Source organism: Vombatus ursinus, unplaced genomic scaffold (genome assembly GCF_900497805.2).
Source record: "Vombatus ursinus unplaced genomic scaffold, bare-nosed wombat genome assembly UNPS02014785.1, whole genome shotgun sequence".
Taxonomy (NCBI): Eukaryota; Metazoa; Chordata; class Mammalia; order Diprotodontia; family Vombatidae; genus Vombatus; species Vombatus ursinus.
Window position 1 is genome coordinate 8,498,348 of NW_020954563.1, and position 23,028 is coordinate 8,521,375.

The 23,028-nt window shown below is 40.3% G+C and overlaps 1 protein-coding gene across 3 annotated transcripts in view; it reads left to right on the forward strand.

Moving 5' to 3' along the window:
• The window catches only part of NDRG3 (NDRG family member 3), a 69,690-nt gene that overhangs the window by 22,829 nt on the left and 23,833 nt on the right, over positions 1-23,028 (forward strand). For 2 of the 3 annotated variants that reach the window (XM_027867205.1, XM_027867207.1), the window contains exons 3-4: positions 14,510-14,545; positions 21,970-22,075. In XM_027867205.1, coding sequence (XP_027723006.1) covers positions 14,510-14,545; positions 21,970-22,075 — 142 coding nt within the window. The remainder of the gene's footprint in view (positions 1-14,509; positions 14,546-21,969; positions 22,076-23,028) is intronic. The other variant, XM_027867206.1, reaches the window with a different exon arrangement.

Sequence of the window (23,028 nt, forward strand, 5' to 3'; positions counted from 1 at the left end):
AAGTGAGTAAGGGCACATAAGGTACTGACCCAAGTTCTTATCCCCCATGGTTTCTGATGTTGTAAACCCTGACATGAGCTCACTGTTGCACACAGAGAGGCCAGAAGTTGTTATGTGGTGCTCCTTTGTAGAGAATGAATAGTTCAGACACCGTACCATGCCATCCTTCACATAATGTTGGTTCCAGGAGGCCACAGGAGAACAGGTTGTGTCTGACCATCAGGACATATTAACTAAATGGAGGAACCATTTCCCCAGAAAACCCTCACAGACTCATTTGCTGAAAGCTGAAATTTCGCCATTATGGCTTTCTTTTTGTTTGTTCCCTGTTAAGATAGTAATACTCTGGGAGTAGAGATACTTTAAGCTTTCTCAGGTATTTGCACTGTGGTGCAAATGAGTTCCTCAGACCCTTTTCGGAAAACATGTTTGGTAGAAAATAAAGCAGATCCGTAGTCTCTTCCCTTTCCCCCCCACCCAGACCAATACAGAGGGTACAGAAAAGGTGGGTGGTTTGGGAGGGAGGTGGGTACTGAATTCCTTCTTAACAATTCTGAGTAAGGATTCCTGTAACAACCATTATCCGCAGTAGCCTAAAACAAGAGAGGGACCTGATGCTGTTTTTAAAACTAGCATTTGTTTTATACTCCACCATTTTCCTATTAAGCCTATTCTCCCTAAGCTCATCCCTTTAAATCTTATTTCACCCTTGAATCCTTTATCCTTTATCATTCACCAAATTTGTACCCCATAAAAGTCTGTATATTTTGTGCAACCATTTTTTCTTTTTGCTGCTTCCTCTCATGCCATCCTAAAAAATGTCTTTCCATAAGTGATCTATTTTTGTTACTGTAAGGTGCTTTCACAAGATACATTCCACAATGGAGTAGAAGGAAACATTTTGTTGTACATAATTGGCTCTAGCCCCAGAAATGAACAACCAGTTTCATCAGTACTGTCAAGAAAAGTACCATTGGTCTTGTGTTTGTGGGCTGAGTGACTTCTTTGGTGTCTCTAGGTTATGAGCAGGCACCCAGGCCAGGTTCACTGGAGATGGAAAAGCAGCAATTTCTTTCACCTAATAAGAATTCAGATGTTTCAAGATTGGGGAGTAAGCATTGGGAGGGATTCTTTCTTGAACCTGAAGTTTTAGAGGGCTTCCTGAAGGGGAGCAGTACCAAAAGCATGATAAGAATTAGGATTTAGATGTCTGGGATGTCTAAGTCAGTAAAGACGTGATTTAGTCAGTCTGTCAACAACAATTTATTATATATATATTTATTTAATATGTTTTTATTAATATATTATTTATTAACATAATTTATTAAATATATTCTTATGTGCTCAGTGCTAGGGATATATCAGCAGGCAACAAATAGATTCATTGATATGGAAAGTAGTTCAATTGTATCATCCTGATATTTCAAGGCGCCACCCTAATTGTTTTGCCTTGTCTGATCTATCATCTCTTCCTTAGAAGGTACATGACTTCTAGCCCATTCTCTACTCTCTTTCAAACAACTTCCTTATCTCTGTGCTGCCCTGCTAGATTCTCCTGCTCCAGCATGAGTCCACAAAGGTAGCTATAGGGAAGTCCTTTGGATAGACCCAAACAGTAGCATCCTTAAAGAAAAATGTCCCAGAGTAATGTCTCCATCTATCATAGATAGAAGGTATGATCTCAGCTGCATACCAAGAAACTGAAGGAAGAAAGAGTTCTAGATTTGAAGGAGAAAGGAGAGGTCTCTAGATTTGTATCCGGCAATTGCCATAGGACCTCTTGGTGTTTAATGATCTCTAAGATCCCTACCTGTTTTGAAATGCTGTAAGGCATTTGAAAGGCAGCACTTCTGCTGATGAGTCATCTGTGTGCTGGCCAGTTGGTGTTGCAGGTGAAGGAGAGTATCATTCCAGCCTACTTTGCTGCCACAGATTCTTCTATTAGATTTGACTTCCTTTTAAGGACTAATACTTGTACTCCTTCAAGGAAGGATGCACTGTGTAAATCAGGAAGCTTCCTATCTTTCTACCAAAAGTACCACTGTACCTCTTACATCTTTGGAGGACTTGGAAGGAGTTTGTCCTGAGATGACTATGAAACTGTACTTGGAATGTAGCCTTTCAGTCTCATACTCGTTGGTTTCTTTTGTCCATTTAATTTTAGTAAGCCTGTATAATATGTCAGAAGCTTAAGTTTGGGGAAAACTGATCTTGTTATATTTGTGTGCCTGTGCTGAGAACAGAACTACAACCACCTCTTTGAAGATGTGTGTTAGTGGTGTGAGAGAAAGAGCAACCTAAAGAAATAACAGGAGTACCTTACATTTGTATAACACTCTACTGTTCTGAAGATACTTCCTTGTACATTTTATCATTATCTTCTGAGCAGAGCAGCTATTAACCTCATTTTACACATAAGGATGCTGAGGCATAAAGGTATACAACTTGTTCTAGGTCTAAAAAAATGGTGGAACTGGAATGAGAACTACTGTGTTCCAATTCCTAGTCCATTATTCTTTCTGGTATATCACATTGCCTCATTTAACTAGTAGTTCCCACCTCTTCTGTCATGAAACCTCTGTTGCCAAATAAACTGAAAAAAGCTAATTATACAGCAATATACTGAAGAACCTGTGATTTCATTGCTATGGGTCTTCCACCAATGTGTGTGTGTACACACAGACCAACAGACAGAGACACACACACACACACACTCACACACTCACACACTCTCCACCCTGCCGTAATTTTAAAGACAGTTTCATGATCGTGGTTATGGCCAAAAAATTGATCACCTCCTAGTAATGAGCCTCTCTGAACTCTGGCTAGTTTTCAGATGATAGACCCTTGCTGGTTCCATATTTATAATCTTCCCACTATGCTTTTACTCACTGGTCTAGGCTTTTCATGCTGTATCATTCAGAGCCCTTCATAACCTAGCCCCCTCCTACCTTTCCAGTTTTTCTACACCTAACTTCCTGACATGGGACTTTTCAGCACTGGTCTCCTGTCCCTTCCACAAACAAGACATTCCGTCTTTTGGCTCTAGGTATGTTCTATAGCTGTCCTCCATGCCTGGAATGCTCACCTTCTTTTCTGACTCCTTACCTCCCTGACTTCCTTTAAGTCCCAATTAAATTCCTACCTTCTACTGGAAGTTTTCTTCAACCCCTCTTAATTCCAGTGCCTTTCCTCTGTTAAGCTATTTATCCTGTGTAAAGCTTGCTTTGTATATATTTGTTTGCATGTTGTCTCCCTCACTAGATTGAAAGCTCCTTGAGGGCAGGGACTGTCTTTTGCCTTTTTGTATCCCCAGTGCTTAGCACTGTGCCTGGCTCATAGTTGTTTAATAAATGTTGGTTGATTTAATAGCCCAAGGTCACCGCCACACCAGAATGAGGTACTGAAAGAGGCCTTCTGTAACAAAGCTGATTGATTTGTTTCTCTTCCTTTCATTTCTCTTGCCCATCCTATGTGAACTGTTCTAATGAACATATAAACAAAAGGGATGGGTAAAGTAAAAAAAAAAGCCAAGAGATCTGGAATCTGCTTCTGAAAAGCTTAGAAATGATGAGACAGGTTAGTGAATGATTGAAAGTGATCAGGAAGAAAATAAAGATAATTCAGAATTACCTTCGTTGAATCACTTTTTTTTTCTTGTTGAATCACTTTAAAATAGGAAGTGAGCTTTGTTGAAGTTTCCCAAAGCCTCCAACCAGATAAACTCCTTTTTATGGGTATTGTGATAGTCAGATGAGAAAACTAGTCTAGGTAGAGGAAACTTAGTGATGAGTGTTTGTAGCTCCTCCGGTGCCAAGGGAGGAGAAGGTAAAGGCAGTTGTGTTCCACGCCTAAGATGGAACCACTTCCCAAACCAGATTTGTCATCAGACCACTTCCAATAGACTGGGGACTATCGTTCTAGGGTTTCCCTAACATTTTTGTTAAGGAAAATAAAATGTAGAATCTGGGGTTCTTAACCTGGAATATATGAACTTTAAAAATACACACATACACACACACACACACACATCCTGCATTTTGTCCCTGTGATGTGTGCTAGGAAGCTTTTATACAAAATTCATTGTTCTGTGACCATAGCTACTCAGATACTGAAGCTGAAGGTTAACTACTTTGTCCACATAATGAAAAGACAGTAATCATTGGAAAAGATCTTGATATTGGGGAAGATTGAAGGCAAAAGGAAAAGGGGATAGCAGAGGATGAGATGGAGAGATAGTATCATGGAAACAATGAACATGAGCTTGGACAGTCTTAGAGAGTGGAGGACAGAAGGCCCTGGAGTGCTGTGGTCCTTGTGGTCTGAAAAACAGCAACAAACTTAACAGCCTGTCTTATTGGGGGAGAGTACGCACCAGGTTTTATTCAGCTTTGTATCCCCTTCAGGACTTTAAGACATCTTCTCCTGCTTCACTTGGTGATCTCATCAAAATTCCCATGGATTTAATTACTATCTCTATGCTGATGATTTCCATATCTACCTATTTGCCCCAAACTCTCTGTTGACCTCCAATCTTGTGCAAAAGTGAATTCATCTTTCCCCTTAAATCTTCCTCTCCTACTTTCCCTATTGTAGAGGGCAACATTATCCTTCCAGCCCCTCAGGCTGACAACCTAGGAGCCTTCCTGGATTCCTCGCTCTCTCTCACTGACTAACCGTTCCACTGTCCCCCATCCAGCCTTTGCAACATCTCTTTCCTCTGACGCTACCACCACTCTAATGCAGGCCCTAATCACCTCAGTAGCTTGGATTGAACTGCCTCAAATCCTGCTGCTGTCCATCCTCAACCACCGAAGTGATTTTCCTAAAAAGCAGGTCTGACCATGCCATGCCTCTACTCAGCAGACTCTGGTGGCTTTCAGGCACTTCCAGGATCAATTATAGAGTGCTGCGTTTGGCATTTGAAGCCCTTCACAGCCTGGCTGCCTGCTACCTTTCCAGTCCTTTTACGCCTTACCCCTGACATGTACTCTTGGCTCCAGTCACACTGGCCTCCTGGCTGTTTCACAAACAAGACATCACAAAATCTCTTGGCTCCTGGTGTTTTCTCTGACTGTCACCCATAACCCGAAACACTCCCTCTTCCGCTTCTACTGCTGGCTTCCCTGGTTTCCTTTAAGTCACAATCAGAATCCTGTCTTGTACAGGAATCCTTTCCCCAACCCCTCTTAATCCTAGTGTCTTCCCTCTGCTAGTTGTTTCCTATTTATCCTGTATATACCTTGCTCTTCATATGTTTGTTTGCATGTTGTCTCCCCCATTAGATCGAAAGCTCCTTGAGGGCGGGGTCTTTCTTGCCTCTTTTTGTATCCCAGCACTTAGCATAGTGCCTGGGACACTGTAGGTACTTAATAAAGGTTGATTGATTGATAGTAGGTACTTAAATGTTCACTGAATTCCATAAACTGTCAATAGGTTTGTATTGGAATCCTTTCATCAAATAATCTATTGTACAAAAGACTTCACTAAAAATTGAAAATTAGGATTTTCTGGGGGTAGTGAAATTCTGTTTTTAAATCTCTACATATATATGCACACATATATACACAGCAACTCTGCATTTTATTACCCTTGAATTACCATTTTAAACAGATTTCTGTTTAGATATCAAATTTCAGAGTCATAATAAATGATTGTGAATCTCTCTCAGCTTATGCTCTTGTTTCTGCATCTCTCACTGTCTTTTTATTTTTTATTAAGGGCTATTGTTTCTATTTCCACGAGTCATTCTGTATTTTATCCTTTCAGACGGTATTTTTATAGTGTCAGTCTTGTTCCTAAAACCTTTACTTTCAGATAGTGAGAACTGCCTTTGGTGGCCCTAATTCCCAGCATAATAATGGCATATTATTGCTAACTCTTTATTCAAGTCAAGTATCTTTTTCCCCCTTATCCATCCAAGTGTAGCCCAAACTGATTTGATCATGGAACACTTGATGTATACTAATGAAATCCAAAAATGATGATCCAGGGAATGAGGGTCTATAGTATATCCTTTGATATATCACAATAGTCTAGGATAAATGAGAGATTAGGATACTTTGAGAATAAGATAAATCTATTTTCATATCAAAAATTTTGTTACATGTAAAAAGTATTTTAATATACACAATTTCACATTTGATGTTTTAAAGAGGGCAAGTATTACTAAATATCAGCATTTTCTCAAGAAATGGAGTTTGGAAAATATTCCAAGCCCCCTTGTATCTTTAAAATGCTTCCCAGAACCTCTTTTCTTTAAAGTTCCTGTCATAAGGTCACTCTGTGACTCTTCTTCCTTGGTCATTAGGTGTATTGTTTGTTTGCAGTTCAACTTTATATGTACCTTGACAGTAGTTTTCCAAAGTTGGTGAGCCATATGAGATTTTTCCTGCTACCTAGCAATATCATATTCAAAATTTTCAGTATTTTCATTTCATTCCCATTTCCTCTTTGGGATACTTATCTTTCGTTTACTGAGTTTACTGTTGAACCATTCGTTTGCTTTTACTTATTCTCTAAGCCAGTAATTGAAAGGAAACTACAGATGTGTCTCCCTGGATTTTTCTTGAGCCTTTCCTTTTGCCATCTGGCACGTAGCCCTTCCCGCTTGACCTGCTTCTTCACTTCACTGATGTTTTCAAATAAGTGTTTAACTTATTTTTCATTCATCCAATCTCTCCTCTTCCCTCTCCCACTGTTGTTCTCACTTTTTGCATTTGGCAATTTTGAATTCCTCCCTAATGTCATGGGCAGTTTTATACATGAAATCAGAACCTCTTGGGATTCAGATCCTGTTTCAGATACTATGTAACACAGCAAGTCACTTAATCTCTCTCAGCCTCAGTTTCCTCATGTGTAAAATGGGGGTAATATCTGTAATATTTCATAATACCTGCTTTCATAGGGTTGTTTTGAGGATCAAATGAGATTTTGTGTATAAAGGATTTCTCAAAGCCTAAAGTGTTTTTGTTGTTGTTTTATATATATATATGTGTATATCAACTTCATTTGTTATCCTATTCTAGCAACAACCTTTTTGATCAAGGGAAATGATTTATCTTCAGAATGAACAGAAAGAGAAAGTTAAGTGTTCACAGCTAATAGATACCCTTTTCTCCCACACTGCCAATGAAGTGCTGGAGGAAGACCCACTTTGAACCCTTGGTGCTCACTCTAAAGGACTACCTACCCAAAATGGATATTATCACACCAATGCCCATAGAAACCATGACTCCAGTAGAGTACTGCTCCTGGATTCAGGAAGACTTGAGTTCAAATCTGGCCTCAGACACCTGGCACTTAGTAGCTGTGTGACCCTGGGCAAATCACTTCACCCCATTGCCTTGGGAAAAAAAAAAAAGAAGACAAAACCATGACTCCAGAAATTTACCACATAAGAAATAATTTATTGCTTTTTTTAATGAATTCAGAGAGTATAGCCGTACTTTTCCAAATGGTGGGGTGGGGACCTAATCCAATCAAATTCGATTCTCTGACCATAAATTCCATCAGAATTATATGCCAAATCAGACTACTCCTGGAAAGACCACTGGCAAACATACGGACCCATAGAGCTACAGGATTTCCAAAGAAATGTGTTATTAAAGCTAATACTGGGAGAGCAAGAAGTATCTATTTCTGTTTCTTCCCAGTCTCCCCAGAACTAAAATAGGAACCTCATCCTCTGAATCAGCTGTTAAATTTTGGATAGCATTCTTTTTTGTAATAACTTTTTTTTAACCTGTTTTTCCTTACATTTTACTTCATTTTTCAATTAAAAATCTTTTATTTTTCTCACCCTCCAACTTAAAAGAAAAGCACAACCCTCATAACAAATATGGATAATCAAAGGAAACAAATTTCCTCATTAGCCATGTCCAAAAAGTTCATGTCTCAATCTTCACCATGCATCAACTCTCTGTCAGGAAGGGGCATGTTACATCATGAACCCTTTGAAATTGTGTTTGGTCATAGTGATGATCAGAGTTAAGTCTTTCAAAGTTGTTTGTCTTTACAATGTTATTATTATTGTATAAATTGTTGTCCTGGGTCTGCTCACCTCCCTCTTCATCAGTTCATGTAAGTCTTTCCAGGTTTTTCAGAAACCATCCCTTTCTTAATTTCTTATGGCACTAATAATATCCAATTACATTCTTATGCGACAATTTGTGCAGCTGTTCCCCAATTAATGGGTACGCCCTTAGTTTCCAGTTCTTTGCCCCTACAAAAAAAAAAGCTGCTATAAATATTATTCTGTGTATATGCCCTTTTCCTCTTTCTTTGACCTCTTTGGGGTATAGGCCTAGTAGAGCTATTGTTGGGTCAACATATATGCACAGTTTAGTTACCTTTTGGGGCATAGTTCCACTTACTTTTCAGGATAGCTGAAGAAATTCACAGCTCCAGCAATAATGCCTTAACGTGCCTCTTTTCCTGTAGCCTCTTCTATAGTTGTCATTTTCCTTTTTTGTTATCTTTGCTAATCTGATGTATGAGGTGGAATAATATAGCATTATTTTAATTTTTTTGCATTTCTCTAATTATTAGTGATATGGAGCAATTTTTTTTTAATTTGGCTGTTGATGGCTCATGTCTTCTTTTGAGAACTGCTTGTTTTATATCCTTTGACCAGTTATAAGATAACATTTTTGTAAAAGATCTGCCTCTGTCCTTGTTCAACCAAAGAACTGTTCATACACTGTGATCTTGAAGGACATTTGCCTACACACCTTATAAGACAGGCAGCAAACATCCCAGATTTCTGGTAGTAATCTGTCATTTTCAATTCCTTGTGGGCCCAGCAAAAAGGCTCATTCTTCACAAGAACCCTTGTGACCATGTTGTTATGAAGAAAGAGAATTCACATCTCAAAACTGATAATAGGCTTACAAAGCTCATCAGGAGATACTGGCCCTCTTAGCTACAGGAAAATCCAGTATTCCAGCATAGACATTGGCTTTAGATAAAAGCTTCCCAAATTAAATTTGGACCCCTCTAATTATTGGGACTCAGGAAACTGGAGGAGCAGTATACAAAAACTTAACAGGAATCTGTACTAATTGGATCTGTTTTTGTAGTATATTGAAAAAAATGAGCATGCTATCTCAGAAGACTTAAAATGTTTGAGAACTGAAATCAATCAAGCATTTTTTAAGCATCTCTACTATATTCTAAGCCCTGCGAATACAAAGACAAAAATGAAATAGCCTCTGACCTCAAGGAGCTTACATTCTCTCATATGAGACAACATGTAGGCGTATAAATATGTGCAAAATAAATCCAAGATATTGGAGGGGGCACTAGGTAATTAGGAAAGTCTTCATGTCATAGAAGACATTTAAGCAGACTTTTGAAGAGGTTCTAAAAGGCATAACGAGGACAGAATGCATTCTAGGCATGGAGGGCACTTGGTGCAAAAAGATAAAGACAGAAAGGAGATCATGCCAAACAAAGAGAAGGCCAGTTTTGCTGGACCACAGAATGTGGGGAGGGGGTAAGTCTGTATTGAACCAAGATACACTAGGGAACCATTATCGTTCATTTAGTATGGTTATGAGAGCGGGTCAGACCTATGCTTTAGGAAAAGCATTTTGGTAATTCTGTGGCAAGTGGATTGGAGAGCTGAGCTCTTGAGACCAGGAGACCAAATAGGAGGCTGATGGAGTAGTCTAGGTGAGAGGATATGAGGGCTTAAACTAGGGTGTTGAATAGAGAGAAAAGGAATTATAGGAGCTGGATTTTGTTGGAAGGATAGACCAGATTTGGAAGCTTAATGGATGTGTAGGAAAGGGAGTTAGGAGTCAAGGTGCTGAGGTTCTGAACCTGAGTGGGTAGAAGGATGGTGTGGTGTTCTTTATAGACATTAGGAAGTTGGGAAGAAGGGCTGGGAACGGTGAGCTGGTGAAGTCACCAAGTGGGAATGTAGAGGTGAGAAAAGGGCCCAAGGTAAAGACTTGAGATTGACTTACTGGTACGAGTGGTGTGGTGATAACTCAGCAAGGGAGCTTGAGGAGGAGCAGTCTGTCTGGCAGGAACAAAACCAGGAGAGAGTAATGGCATGAAAACCCAGAGGAGAGAGAGCATCTAGGAAGGGAGAGCTGTCAACAGTGTTAAATGCTGCAGTCAGTGAACGTGTATTGAGTACCTGCCAGGCTGAGGACAAAAATGGGAAAAAAGAGCGAGAATCCCTGCCCTCAAGGAATGTATAGTCTAATGGGGAAAGATAACATAAAAGAAAACTGAAGAGCTGAAAGGAGGGGTGCTAAGGGGAAGGGAAAGATGGGGCACACAATTGAGAAATCAGAGGAGTCCAGATGGATTGCAGCTAGGTAGGAAATGAGGTTATGGCTGCCCTGAGCCCCCCTTTTTAAATGGAAGTTTTTGGAGTTTATAGCTCCACCCTCCAATCAGAGGGGGCAGAAGGCACTGACGTGAGCTGTGAGTATCAGGACTGATTGGATTTTGGCAAGGTGATGAGGTTCCTGATGACATGGTAGAAAAGTCCCAAAGAAATGCAGCCCATTGGGACATGGCTGTCCTAGGACCCTTCCTTAAGTGGAGGTTTTGAAGTTCATGGCTCTGCCCTCCAATTTGAGAGGCAGAGGGCAATGATGAGGTGTGAGTACCACGGCTGAGTGGATCAATCCTTGTATAAAGATGAGAATTGAGAAGTAGCCATCAGATTTGGCATTTAAGAGATTGTTAGTAACTTTTGGAGAAAGTCTTTTCAATTGATAAGGTCAATAGTCAGATTGCAAAGAGAAGTGAGGGGAGAGGATGTACAAACAACAAGTGTAGACTACTTTTTCTAGGTGTCTTGCTGTGAAATGGATGAGCTATAGGATGATAGATTGAAAGGATGGATGGTAGGGTCATAAACCATATTTTAGGATTGAGGAGACTTGAATGTGTTTTGTAGGCAGCATGGAAGAAACCAGTAGATAGGGAGTGGTAGAAGATGGGGGGCATGGGACATAGGGCAGTCTATAGAAGACTAGAGGGGATATAAAATTATGAGTAGGTGTAGAAAGGTTGGCTCTCTGTCCCAAACTGGAGTGAAAGGAGCAGAGACTGGGGGATGATAAGGGAACTGAAGATAATAGAGAAGGGGAAATGCAGGAGCTCTGGGCATATGGACAATTTTCTTTTAAAGCATGAGGTGTGGTGCTCAGCTGACAAGATGGAGGGAGCACATGGGGTGGGAGGATAGAAAAGAGAAGATAAAGTTCAGCTTCTGAGCAGGAGGACAAAGAATCAGGGAAGAAGAAAAGGATTTCCTTGCTTTGTTGAGAGCCCGGTTGGTATTCGGTTACATACATTTTTTTTTACTTTTTTTTTCTTTTTTAGGCAATTGGGGTTAAGTGACTTGCCCAGGGTCACACAGCTAGTAAGTGTCAAGTGTTTGGTCTGAGGCCAGATTTGAACTCAGGTCCTCCTGACTTCAAGGCCGGTGTTCTATCCACTGCACCACCTAGCTGCCCTGATCACATACATTTTTAGTGGACCCAGATAATTTGAATATGTGAATCCTGGATCAGGTAGGATTGGGGTTTGGCAGGGCATGAGTGATGATATGACAAGGAGGCAAGGAATTAAAAAATAGAGGACAGTGTAAAACTGATTAACTAAAGGGTCAAGATTGGGAAATGCAGAGGGTTAAAGGATTGGAGGCCACAAGTGTGGGTTAAGGCATCATTTGGAAAGCTGGAGATAAAAGGTTTTGATTAGATAAAGGGTTATTGGCATTTTTTAAATTTTTTTGTTTGTTTTTGTCATGGAACGCTCATGAGTGTTGTTACTTGTGAGCATTTCTGTGTGTGTTTGAAATTGACTAGAAGAGTTAGGTCATGGGAGCTGAGGCTGAAGAATTGGAAGGTTAGAGTGTTTGAGGAAACATCAGCACGTGTGTGGAAGTCCCCATAATAGAAGGGCAGGAATACTGACTGAACTTGAGAAAGAAGAGAGGCCGGAGGGTCAATAGACAAATAACTGCTCCTAGGACCTGATTTGAGTGAACAGTAAAGGAGGAGAAGTGGCCAAGTGATGGCAGCAAAAGGAAAGTCCAGGAACTGAGGATCTAAAACGAAACATGATTCTCAATGTTCTGAACTGACTCTAGGTGGTTCAAGTGATGGTTCTTTTTCTAAACAATTTGTAGGACCTCTGAAAACCCCATAAGAGTCAAGTCCTGATATTGTCCATGGCCTGTTTTGACCTGTTTTATAAAACTTTTCTGAAATGCTGTGTAGTACTAAGTAATCCCTGGTCTGTGTTGATATGCTCCTCCTCTGTGAAAAAGAACAGATTGTTTCATCATAATGAATTCTAAAATACATAAAGCCCTTTAAAAAAAAGTATTCTCGTCAATTATAACTACTTTAGTTTTTTTAATTAGCTTCTTATTTATTCTTTTTTGGACAATGTCTTTTTTTTTTAAAGGCAATTGTGGTTAAATGACTTGCTCAGGGGCACACAGCTAGTAAGTGTCAAGTGTTTGGTCTGAGGCCAGATTTGAACTCAGGTCCTCCTGACTCCAGGGCCAGTGCTGCCCTATCCACTGTGCCACCTAGCTGCCCCAATATTAAATAAAAGTATTCCAGTGCCATCCGCTGTAGTACAGGTGAAGGTGCTTCCTTCTGCTAAGGTCCAAGATATTACTGGCTATTGAGCAGTGAGCTCTTTCCTCATGTTCTTTCTCCTGCTCATTTCCCCTTCTCTGCATCTTCACTTCCCTTATCATCCTCCAGTCTCTGTTCCTTTCACTCTGGTTTCCAGTAGAGAGCCCACCCAAAGCTTGCTCTCCTTAGCCTTCTCTGGGATCCTTCTGGAAGTATTCTGTGAAATGATGACTCTGAGATATCCCCTTCCAAGTTTTCCTTCCATGCCTTTTATGGTGTCAGCCATTGTGTAGATTAGGTCTTATACCAAGGATCATACTTGAGAATTGGCCGTGCCTCATTCCCTAGTAGACGTCTGTGCAGTCTCACCATTACTGAGGCTCTGATACCATTTTATCACCTCTGGAGAAACTCGGATTGCTGAACTGTAACTACTTTTCCAAAAACACGAAGCTACTCTACACAGTGAAGAGGAACAAATTGCCTCTCTGTGTAACTGTACAGCACTAACCCACGCCCTGTGATCTTGGTAACTACCACCTGACTAGCAACCATCCTTTTGGAGAGCACTCTGCAGGTGAGCCTGAAAATGGGCTGTGTCCTCTTGGCCAGGTTTCTAGATCTTCTCTAACAGAAAAGCTCCCTAGAGCTCAGTTGTTCCATACCTTCTGTTGGCAAATGGGGAGGCCACCTCTGAATAATATGGTGTGGTTACCCAGCTTCAGAAAACTACGGTTTACAGATAGATTGCGAAGTGTTTTGTCATCTTGTCGATTGACAATGAAGCAATATAACAGCGGATGGAGACCTGGCCTTGGAATCGGGAAGAACTGGGTTTAAGACCTGCCCTTGGCCATTGTCAAGTCCTTTAACCTCCTAGTGCCACTAGGCCTGACTATTAAATTACAGGTGAGTAGCATGTCTGCATGGACAGACACCCCACCTCCCCCTACCCCACCCTGTCCCAAAACAAAAGGGGTTCAAAATCAAGTTAACAGGTATTTTTTAAAAAATAACATATATTGGTCTTCTTATAACACTTACATCATTCTTATAATATTGGCTTCCACATTGCTGAGACAACATCTGCACTGTTCCCTGGAGTTTTATGATTGGTGTTTCTGCAACGTAGCTCTCTTGTGGGCACTTGCCGAATACCCTTTTGGACTTTTTGACCATAGCTTGTCCTTTAAATAATTCGGGGGTCTGTCTCTTTTCTCCTCTTGGCACTTGTGGGGAATCAATAGATTCCATGCCAATAGCTGGGACCTTATTTTATCCTTCTCTTTTCTCGTCCTCCTAATTGTACATTCCTTACGTTCTTTCTCAGACATTAATTCATTCACTTGTAGTTTCTCCACACCTTCGGTCCTTCCCCAGCTCCCTTCCCACGTTGCATCTGTAACTGGTATTCGCCAGTCTTTTGAGCTCTGTTCCTGCTCTGATGTCTTCTTCATGCAGCTCTCTTCTCCTCAGCTCTGGTCTCTGTCCACATCCTAATCTCTGCCACTGCCTGCAGTTGTTGCAGGCATATATACTTTCGATCCACTTTGGTACAGGCGACAGCTGTTTTGTGCTCCTCTCACAAACTTTTAAAGCTTGTATGCTAGGTAATTGGCAAGTTTACCCTGTTTACCCTGCTGGGGAAAACTAGGTTCCTCTACTAATTACTCTGGTTAGCAAGTACTTAAAATGAGTCTTGTCTCCCAAATCTAGCTCTTTTGTACCCTTGACTAACCCATGTTATCTCGAGCCTTTTGCTGAGAATTGTGGGATTTGTGGCAATCGAGGGGCTATACTTGCTGTGCTTTCAATGTGAAACTGAATTTGTTGCACATTTGGGGAAGCCTCTGGGGAAACTGACTGTGTTTTCTGCCTTCTGTTGACAGAATGGTACACGAAACTTCCAGGACTTTGACTGTCAGGTAAGGACTGTACAAGCACCAAGAGGGCTGTGTACAGGATCTTTGCAGAGCATCACCTTTTATGGTAGTGTCCAATGGAAGGGAATTTTTTGCATAGTTGCTCTTGGCTCTAACTTTCCTTTTTCAGTAAATCAAGATTTATTTAATTGACTGTCATATTAACAGATTTGCCAGCCAGGTATTCCCTTTACTGCTGTAGATGCCTGTGTTGATTTCTTTCTCTGTGATTGACATCTCCTCTCCTGAAATGATAATGGTATGTGTGCCTGAGTCACTTATAATCAGACAGGTCTCGGATATAAAGTCCTCCTTCACCGCATGGAAACAGGGAGGGGGGGTGCTTCTTGATAACAAAACCCTTTTAGCAAAAATTCAAAATATTAACTGCATTAAAGGTAAAATGCAAATGCTTTCCCTACTTGTTGTTTAGAAATTGGAAGTAAATCCCCTACTCTTCCCCTTTATTATTTTCCTATACAGTGTTTTCTGTTTTTTTTGTTTGTGGCTGTATTACCAGCTTAAGATTTATTTTAGGTATCAGTCAGCAAACCTCCCTTTATACCACCTAAACTTGTTGAGATAATATTTGTAAAGCACTTAGGACAATCCTGGTACGTAGTAGAAACTTCATAAATGCTTGTTCCCTTCCTACTCTGTGGATATTCTAGTCCCTGTGGAAGAATAGGGAAAGAAGTAGTGGGTATATAACTGCAGAACTATCCTGGGACCACTTGTATTGGTGGTATGCCATGACAGCAGCCTTTGAAAGGAGGCCATGTGGAAAGCACAAGTGGCAGGCAAGAGCCTATTAGACATTCCTGAGTCTGCATGGTTACAGAGCACACTGAGAAACCCACTCCCCTGATGCCAGGCCTCAGAACAAGTAGTTATTTTCAAGGCTGCTTTTTTTAGTATTGAATATAATCAGATCTGTCTATCATTCTAATATTAGAAGAAAGAACTAACACTATAGGCAAAGTGTGCTTTGCCACATTGTTTGTAGAATGAAGTTTGAGGGCACAGTTTAGTCCATTCTATCCAGATCCAAACTGTGGTGAAGTGCTCTGCTCTTCATATAGATTAGGGTCTAGGACAGATGGCCCAGAAAGGTGCTTTGTTGCCTTGAAAATGGCATTATTATTAGGTCATTGGATTGCTGAATCCAAGACCAACCTAGTAGCTCAGGGAACCTGGGAGACTGTCCTTCTGCTCTAAAATTCACCTCCTGGCCCACAGGGTCTACAGCACTCTGATGTGGGCAGAGAGTTTCCTGTAGATGAAGGCTTGCTGACCCAGATGCAGGAAATTAGATAATTGATTATTTGGATAAAGTCTTTATTCAGGTTTAGTTGTTGAATTTGATTTAACCTTAGTAGTAGTTTTAGGCACCGGAATGAGCTGGTAAAAAGTGATTTGTTGATTTGCCAAGTTAAATAGAGATGTCATCTGTTGGGGAAAAGATCACATTAAACTTCATAATGATGGACCTTATGAAACCAGAAAAATATCTCGAGAAGGTTTTCCCCGAAACTATTTGTTCTACATAGAATGTGGGCAGTGTATTGGGAGGCATGAAATGATTTTATAAAATTGAATTTTAGAAATAAAAGCATGGAACAATTGTTTAAATTGAATTTTAGGAGAATTTTTAGCAAAAACATCTTAATATTCAATGAGTTTGAAGACATTAGCATGTTCTAAGCACCACGGACCACAATTTCTTGGCCCAGTTCAGATGGAGTAAAAAAAAAAAAAAATTATAGAATTGGCTTGCACATTAACCTGTGGTTTTTGTAATTGTATTTTGTAAAGCCACAACCATGGTACTGTCCTTGAAGGGCCTTTATTTTTCCACCCAGCATTCAGGGAGCCTTTATGCTTATAGTTTTTTAAAAGATTTTTCTCTTTGGATATTTCACTGGAATCCTTGTGTGTTTCTCCGTTGAGAACATTGGGAGAAGTCCTGAGGAAACCTAGAATGGTTATCAGTGAATGATTGGCTTCACCTTTTCTGAAGAATGCCTCAAAAAGCTTACAAAAAGATGTTTTCCTACTTTTTTGATATTCCTGAGGGAGATATAAGCCATTCAATCCGAAGTCAGTGTTGCAAACAAATGAGAAAGATGTGTCAGTCGGCATTTGAGTTGATACAGTCCCAAGGGCTATGTTTGCAAGAAAGAAGCTTGGATCGTTACATCAGGGCATCCTTCCACAGCTGTGCTGAGAAACCCCCCCACCTCCCTCCGCCCCAAGATTCTACTTTACTTGACTGAGCCTCAACTCAGTTGGGAATTTCAGTTCTAAATTTTTTTTCTTTGTAAACATAAAAAAAAAATTGGGCTTCTCCCCCTTTGTATCTCCCATGTAATTGAAAGATTTAATTAAAACAGCCCCATATCTCTTGGTTTTTTTGATTTTCCTGAATGAATTAATCTTAAATGATTTCTCCGAAGTGAACAGTTGTTATAATTGGGATCTGGGTGTAAGGGCAGTGAATGGAGGTGACATTCTTAAAGGTGGATGCAAGGAAAAAGGAATTTGCTGCCCAAAGGATCTAAAATCACCAGTCTTCATTCATGACTGTTAAATTACATAATTCCACACCAAATGTGAGGTGGAGACCTGATTAACCCTATTTCCCCCTTTAATATAGTGGCCATTGATTGGCTTTTGCATCAGAGATGGCAGGCAAGCAAACATTGGATTATTAAAGGTTTTTCCTAGACTATATGCAGGAATATATATTCCAGAAGAATATATATATTATCCAGAGAATATAAAATGGCTGTAGTGCTTCTGCTGTGTATCTGGAGGGCACTCAATAGTAAATATTTATTTATAATGATCAGGTTGTGTGTAACCCTTGTTGTTGTTCTGTGATTTCAGTCATATCCAACACTTCATGACCCCATTTGGGGTTTTATTAGCAAAGATACTGGATTGGTTTGCCATTTCCTTCTCTAGCTCATTTTACAGATGCAGAAACTGAGGCAAATAGGGTTAAGTGACTTGCCCACAGTCACACATCTATTAAGTGTCTGAGGCAAATTTGAACTAAGGTCTTCCTGATTCCAGGCCTAGTGCTCTATTTACTAAGCCAGCTCGTTGCCTTCTCGCCCTTACAGTACTTGAAACCAACACCCACTCCATTTGTGGAATGATCGAAGAAAACAGCAATAATGCATTGGGCCAGTCTGCCAGAGAATTTGTGCCTGATATTCATTATTCCCAGGGGAATATGACCATGGCAAAATAATGGAGTAATTTGTTGCATACTGTTTAAGAACTCACTGAGAGAAGCCAAGTACGTACTAAATAAATTATAGTCTGCAGCTCAGAATTGTTATGTATGCATCTTCTTTCACATGTACTTAAATGGCTTTAAAACGTGTGAAAAATGCTTTCCAGATCAGCTAAGCAGCATGTTCTAAAGTGAAGGCTCTAAAGCTGAACACTCCAAATCCTTCATGGAGGGGCCCAACAAGGGCTGAGATGTCCAGAGAGAATAGGGATCAAACTGCAAGCTTTCTCCAACTCAGATCCTAGCACATTAGGAGATGAATTCTGGGGCCCCACCCTAAGGGAACTTAGTAATGTGGTTATACCTTTAACCCCAAGATATTCTTAGAAAATTTTGCTAACTGATGGGAGCTAAAAAACTTAAGTGATTTCTGATTGAAGCATTTGGATATGAGCCTTCATTTCCTCTGGCCTCCCAAGGATGTACTGCTACATTTCTCTCTCTGGGTCTGTAGAGCTTCAGCTCATGAAAGACCTTCTCATGCCTGTGACCTTTGTCTTAGACCTCGTCAATTAACATAAAGCATATTCACTGTCAATTTGTAAAGACTGATTTTTGCCCTTTGGTGGAGCATTTTATCTTCACTTAAAATGCTAAACTAGTATTTAAGCCGGTCTCTGTAAGGGCAGAGCCACCTGTTCTTGATGGCAGGTGCATCATTCCTTGCTATCTGGATGCTTCAGCTGCCATCTTAGCCCTTTCTAGCATCTAGAAGCAGCTCCCCATCTCTAAAGCCATTGCATCATAAGGCAGTTGTCTCATCTGGAATTCCTGGAAAAGCCCTAGGGCACTTGGGCATGGTACAGTGGAAGGAATGCTGAATTTAGAGGTCAAGAGCATAAATTCAAATTTTGCCTGTGTCACTTACTCATGAACACATTGCAGCACACCTCATTGGGCTGTGCAATCAGGAAATTTAAAAAAAATTTTTTTAATGGCGAACTTGAAAACTCAGGAGGGAAATCTGAATTTGCTGATTCCATTCTACCTTTTGAGGAATTTTCCTTACAGTGGCTTATATTCTAAAGGAGACAGAGTGACCTCACAAAAATTGTTCTTTTTATTGTCCTGTGTTCTTTATTAATTTTGGTGGAATTATTTTTGGACTAAGCTGAGAAGTCACCTTGTCCCCTTCATAATTAGGTTAAAGTTATGTGAGGAGGAGGAGGAGGAAGAAAGAGAGGGGAGGAAAGTATTTTGGGTGTATGTGAAGTGGGAAATGATTGTAAGCATAGTGTATGTTGTATGGAAGATGATGTGGGAGGTCTATTAGGAGTAAGAGAACTCATTGAGGGAGTTTGGGAGAACATCAGTTCAGATTAAAAGAAATGAGCAGGAACAAAAAGCAATATAAAAATTTAGATGGTGGATAAGACTCAAAGTCAAGACCAGGAAGGTTGGATTGAAACTAGGTATGGAAAATCACTATAGACCTTTAAAGAAGGAAATGAATAATGTACTCAAACAACAAATAAGGGAGATGATTTTCACATTGTTCAAATTGTTATATTACAGCAGAAATCCCTGCATAACAATAAAAAAAACTTCTGAATTTCAATCAGACAGTGTTCAATAGAACACCGTTTCAGTAGTGAGAAAAAAAAAGTGGAGGTGGTTCATTGGATCTACTAAAATGTAAGCTCCTTGAGGACAAGGACTTTGTCTTAGCCAGACTTTGCATCTCCTCCACCACCTAGCACAGTGGTCTGAGGCAAGCTATTTAATAAATGTTTATTGATCGATTTATTATTCCTTATAGCAAATTAGCTCAAGTTAAAGATGGATTGGTCGGGAGCTTCAAAGTGACCCAGACCTAGTTGGGAGCAAAAAGAGAACATAAGTTCCAGAGACAGATAAAATGATGGCTCTTTCTGGTATGATAGCAAAGTTGGATAGAAGGGAACCACTTGGGGAAAATTTAAGGCATTTGGTTCTTACGTTTTGGAGATGGCAAGACAACCTAGTAGAGACATCTTGGCCATCTACCATTCATTGGCCCTGGGAAGGCAGCCAAGAATAGAGGAAGTGTGTCTGGAAGCTTTTTGGTGACACAGGTAGTTAGTTGGGTGTTTTTGTTTTTTGTTTTTTTGTCTTAAAACTGAAAGTAATTAGGCTCTTAAGAAGTACCTTAACAATGGAGAGACTAGTTAACCCGAGGGTTTACAGGAAGATCTTCATCCCTACCCTCCTGGTAACTGTGCATAGGGTCACATTGTGTGACACCTGTGTGTTCTAGAACGCCTGGGAGAGGTGGTGACTGGAGAGACCACCTTCTCCAGAACAGAGAGCAGTTGATCATTTAAAAAAAAAAAAAAAGTAGTAATATTGCTCCTACAGTGATCCGACCACTAATTCTGATCATTGAGGGGGCATTCCACTCCAGATGAGCTCTCAGCCTAGCCCTTCACAGTCAGACCGACATCTCAAAAGTGTAAATCTCAAGCCACATGTTAACACAGCTCCCCCTAGTGAAGGAAGAGGTCCTAGAGATTCCGCGGATAGTAGTCGATTAGATGGCTCGGTAAGTGCCTGGTTTAATTGAAGCATGATTCACATCAGCAAATGTTTAAAGTCTCTCTCCTGGGTTCAGGACAAGCCTCGGAAGTACTGAAATAAAGAATAAAACCCTGGTGTTTTCACTCTTTGATGCATGGTATTGGCTCTTTCTTGTTTCCAGGCTTTTAAAGGACCATGAGTCACTCTTATAAAAATGTATAAGAAGCTGTTTTGAAATTATGAGTTTTATCCAGGCCATCCAGGGATGACAAAGTTGATCATTTTCTCAGTTCCCCTGGCTTAGTGTAATTTCAAAATTCTTGGTTACTTCCAGCCTGTCTCTTCTTTGAGTTCCTATACACTCCTTCTTTAGCATCTTTCTACTGAAGTTACTTCTCCATATCCAGATGTCCTTTTATCTCTAATCATCATCCTCTCCCTACTACTGAAAACCTCTTTGTTGTTCAGCTGTCTTTCCGCTCTTAAGAGTCCCTCTGTTCTCTCCTCTCCCCAAACCAGTGTTAATAGGAGAATGCAACAACTGAGAGAGAAAAGTTAAGTTATTTAATGTGAGAGAGGTTTATGCCTCGGGATATACGATTGTTGGTGAAGCCCAGTTGAACTAAAGTTCAGGAAACAGCTTGCCTCCTATGTCCCATATAAGGAAAGAAATTAGGGGTTTTAGAGAGGGTTCATTATTAGATAGGAAACTCAAGTAGCTTAGCTTTACTATTGGGTTATTTTTTTACTTGATTTTGTTTTATTGTATCAGTCACTTCCCAGGCAACAGCCCTTCTCCCACATTGAACCTTCCCCTAAAACAAAACCCTCTAAAAGAGTACGACAGGCAGCAGCAGATTGTGTGCTTCAGATCTCCCCTCATTTCTTAGATATCTCTGGCTCCTTACTAATTTATAGGAATGTTAAAACTGATGAAATTGGTGTGCCAAACTGATTATCAGATAGGATAGATTCATATGAAGTAGGTATGGCAGGCTTTTCTTTTCCAAAACTTAAAGGCTTGGGTTCCTGGGAGCAGATTACATTGAACCAGGCCCTTATGAATCCATTTGGTTTCAAAATTGCCTCCTCCTGATACTCTGATTCCATCTTGTACTCTTCTCAGCTTCCCCTCTGGCTCTGCTCGTATCCGTCACCTGTTCTACTTACTTTCCTGTTTGGTTCAAACCCCGTTAGTTTGGATCTTGCCCAACAGCTTTCTTTCCTTCCTTCGTGTGCCTACTCTAGTCTGTGTACTCTAAATCCATGATCCTACAGATGACTGCTCTTAACCAGCCTCATCATACCTCTCTCTGTCATCCAACTCACTTAACCCCCTTTACACAGCCAGCTCCTTTTGCATATTTCATAAGTCCCACGTTATCATGGGTTTTTGGTTTTTTTTTTTGCTCTAAGTGATTCATCTCTCTCCCACCACCTTTTCCTTTTTATTAGAAGGGTTTGGAAAACTGTATTCTGACAGCATTTCACATAGATACATGTATAGTACAAGGGAGTATTTCATCCCAGCTCGGGAAAAAGTGAAAATGAAGCAAAAATTGTGAGGCTTTGACATCCTGGGTGTGCACTTCAGCCTATGGTAAAACACTACCTTCTCTTGTTTCAGGAGCACGACATAGAAACAGCTCATGGCGTGGTTCACGTCACCATGCGAGGCTCACCAAAAGGGAACAGACCAGTTATTCTCACTTATCATGACATTGGCCTAAACCGTATGTATTTTGTTTTTATACTTGCCCCCTTGTCCTTTGTTATTGTCTTTTTTTTTTTTTTAAAGTCAGACTATATTCTGGGTTCAAGACCTAGAGGAGATGTTCTCCTTTCACCTTTCTGAGAAGTTAGCGAGTATATAGAATTACATTTGGATTTTGTACTTTGGGTATAAGGAAAACCACACCTGCTGATGGAATTAATAACGTTCAGTGAACTTGCTAGAACAAGAGAATAGAGATCTATCTTTGCCTTGGATCTTATTCTTGGCTCTTTATGTTTTAGAACTGACAATTCAGAATGTAAACTCTGTTATATTCTGGGTCACTATAAGCATCAAAGCCATAAAAACACTCTTACACCATCAAATCACCAATGACTTAGAAGTGAACATATTACAAATTTTTTTTTTATTTTTTTATTTTTGCTGAGGGGATCAGGGTTAAGTGACTTGCCCAGGGTCGCACAGCTAGTTAGTGTTAAGTGTCTGAGGCTGGATTTGAACTCAGGTCCTCCTGACTCCAAGGCCAGAGCTCTATTCACTGCACCACCTAGCTGCCCCAACATACTAAAAATTTGAAGGGGGTTGGTTTGCCCATTCTTGGTTATACCATGTAGTTCACACACATTACCTTTTTCCCTTCTTTGTTCCGTATACTGTGTGCCCATACTTACCTATCCATTCTTTTAGTTTATTTAGATAAACTGCTCCAATTTACTAGGCAGTCCTCTGCTTTGTTGTTTTTTGTTTTTTTTTAATATGTGGCTTATGTTTGAAGTTCCATTTCAGCACTGGATTTCCATGCACTTAAAAGGAGGATAAACCCTTATAGGAGAACTAAGTTGATCTACTGGCCAAGCACATTGCTTGTTAGCCAGATTTATAAGATGGACTAAGAAAGTGTGTGTGTGTGTGTGTGTGTGTGTGTGTGTGTGTGTGTGTGTGTGTGTGTGT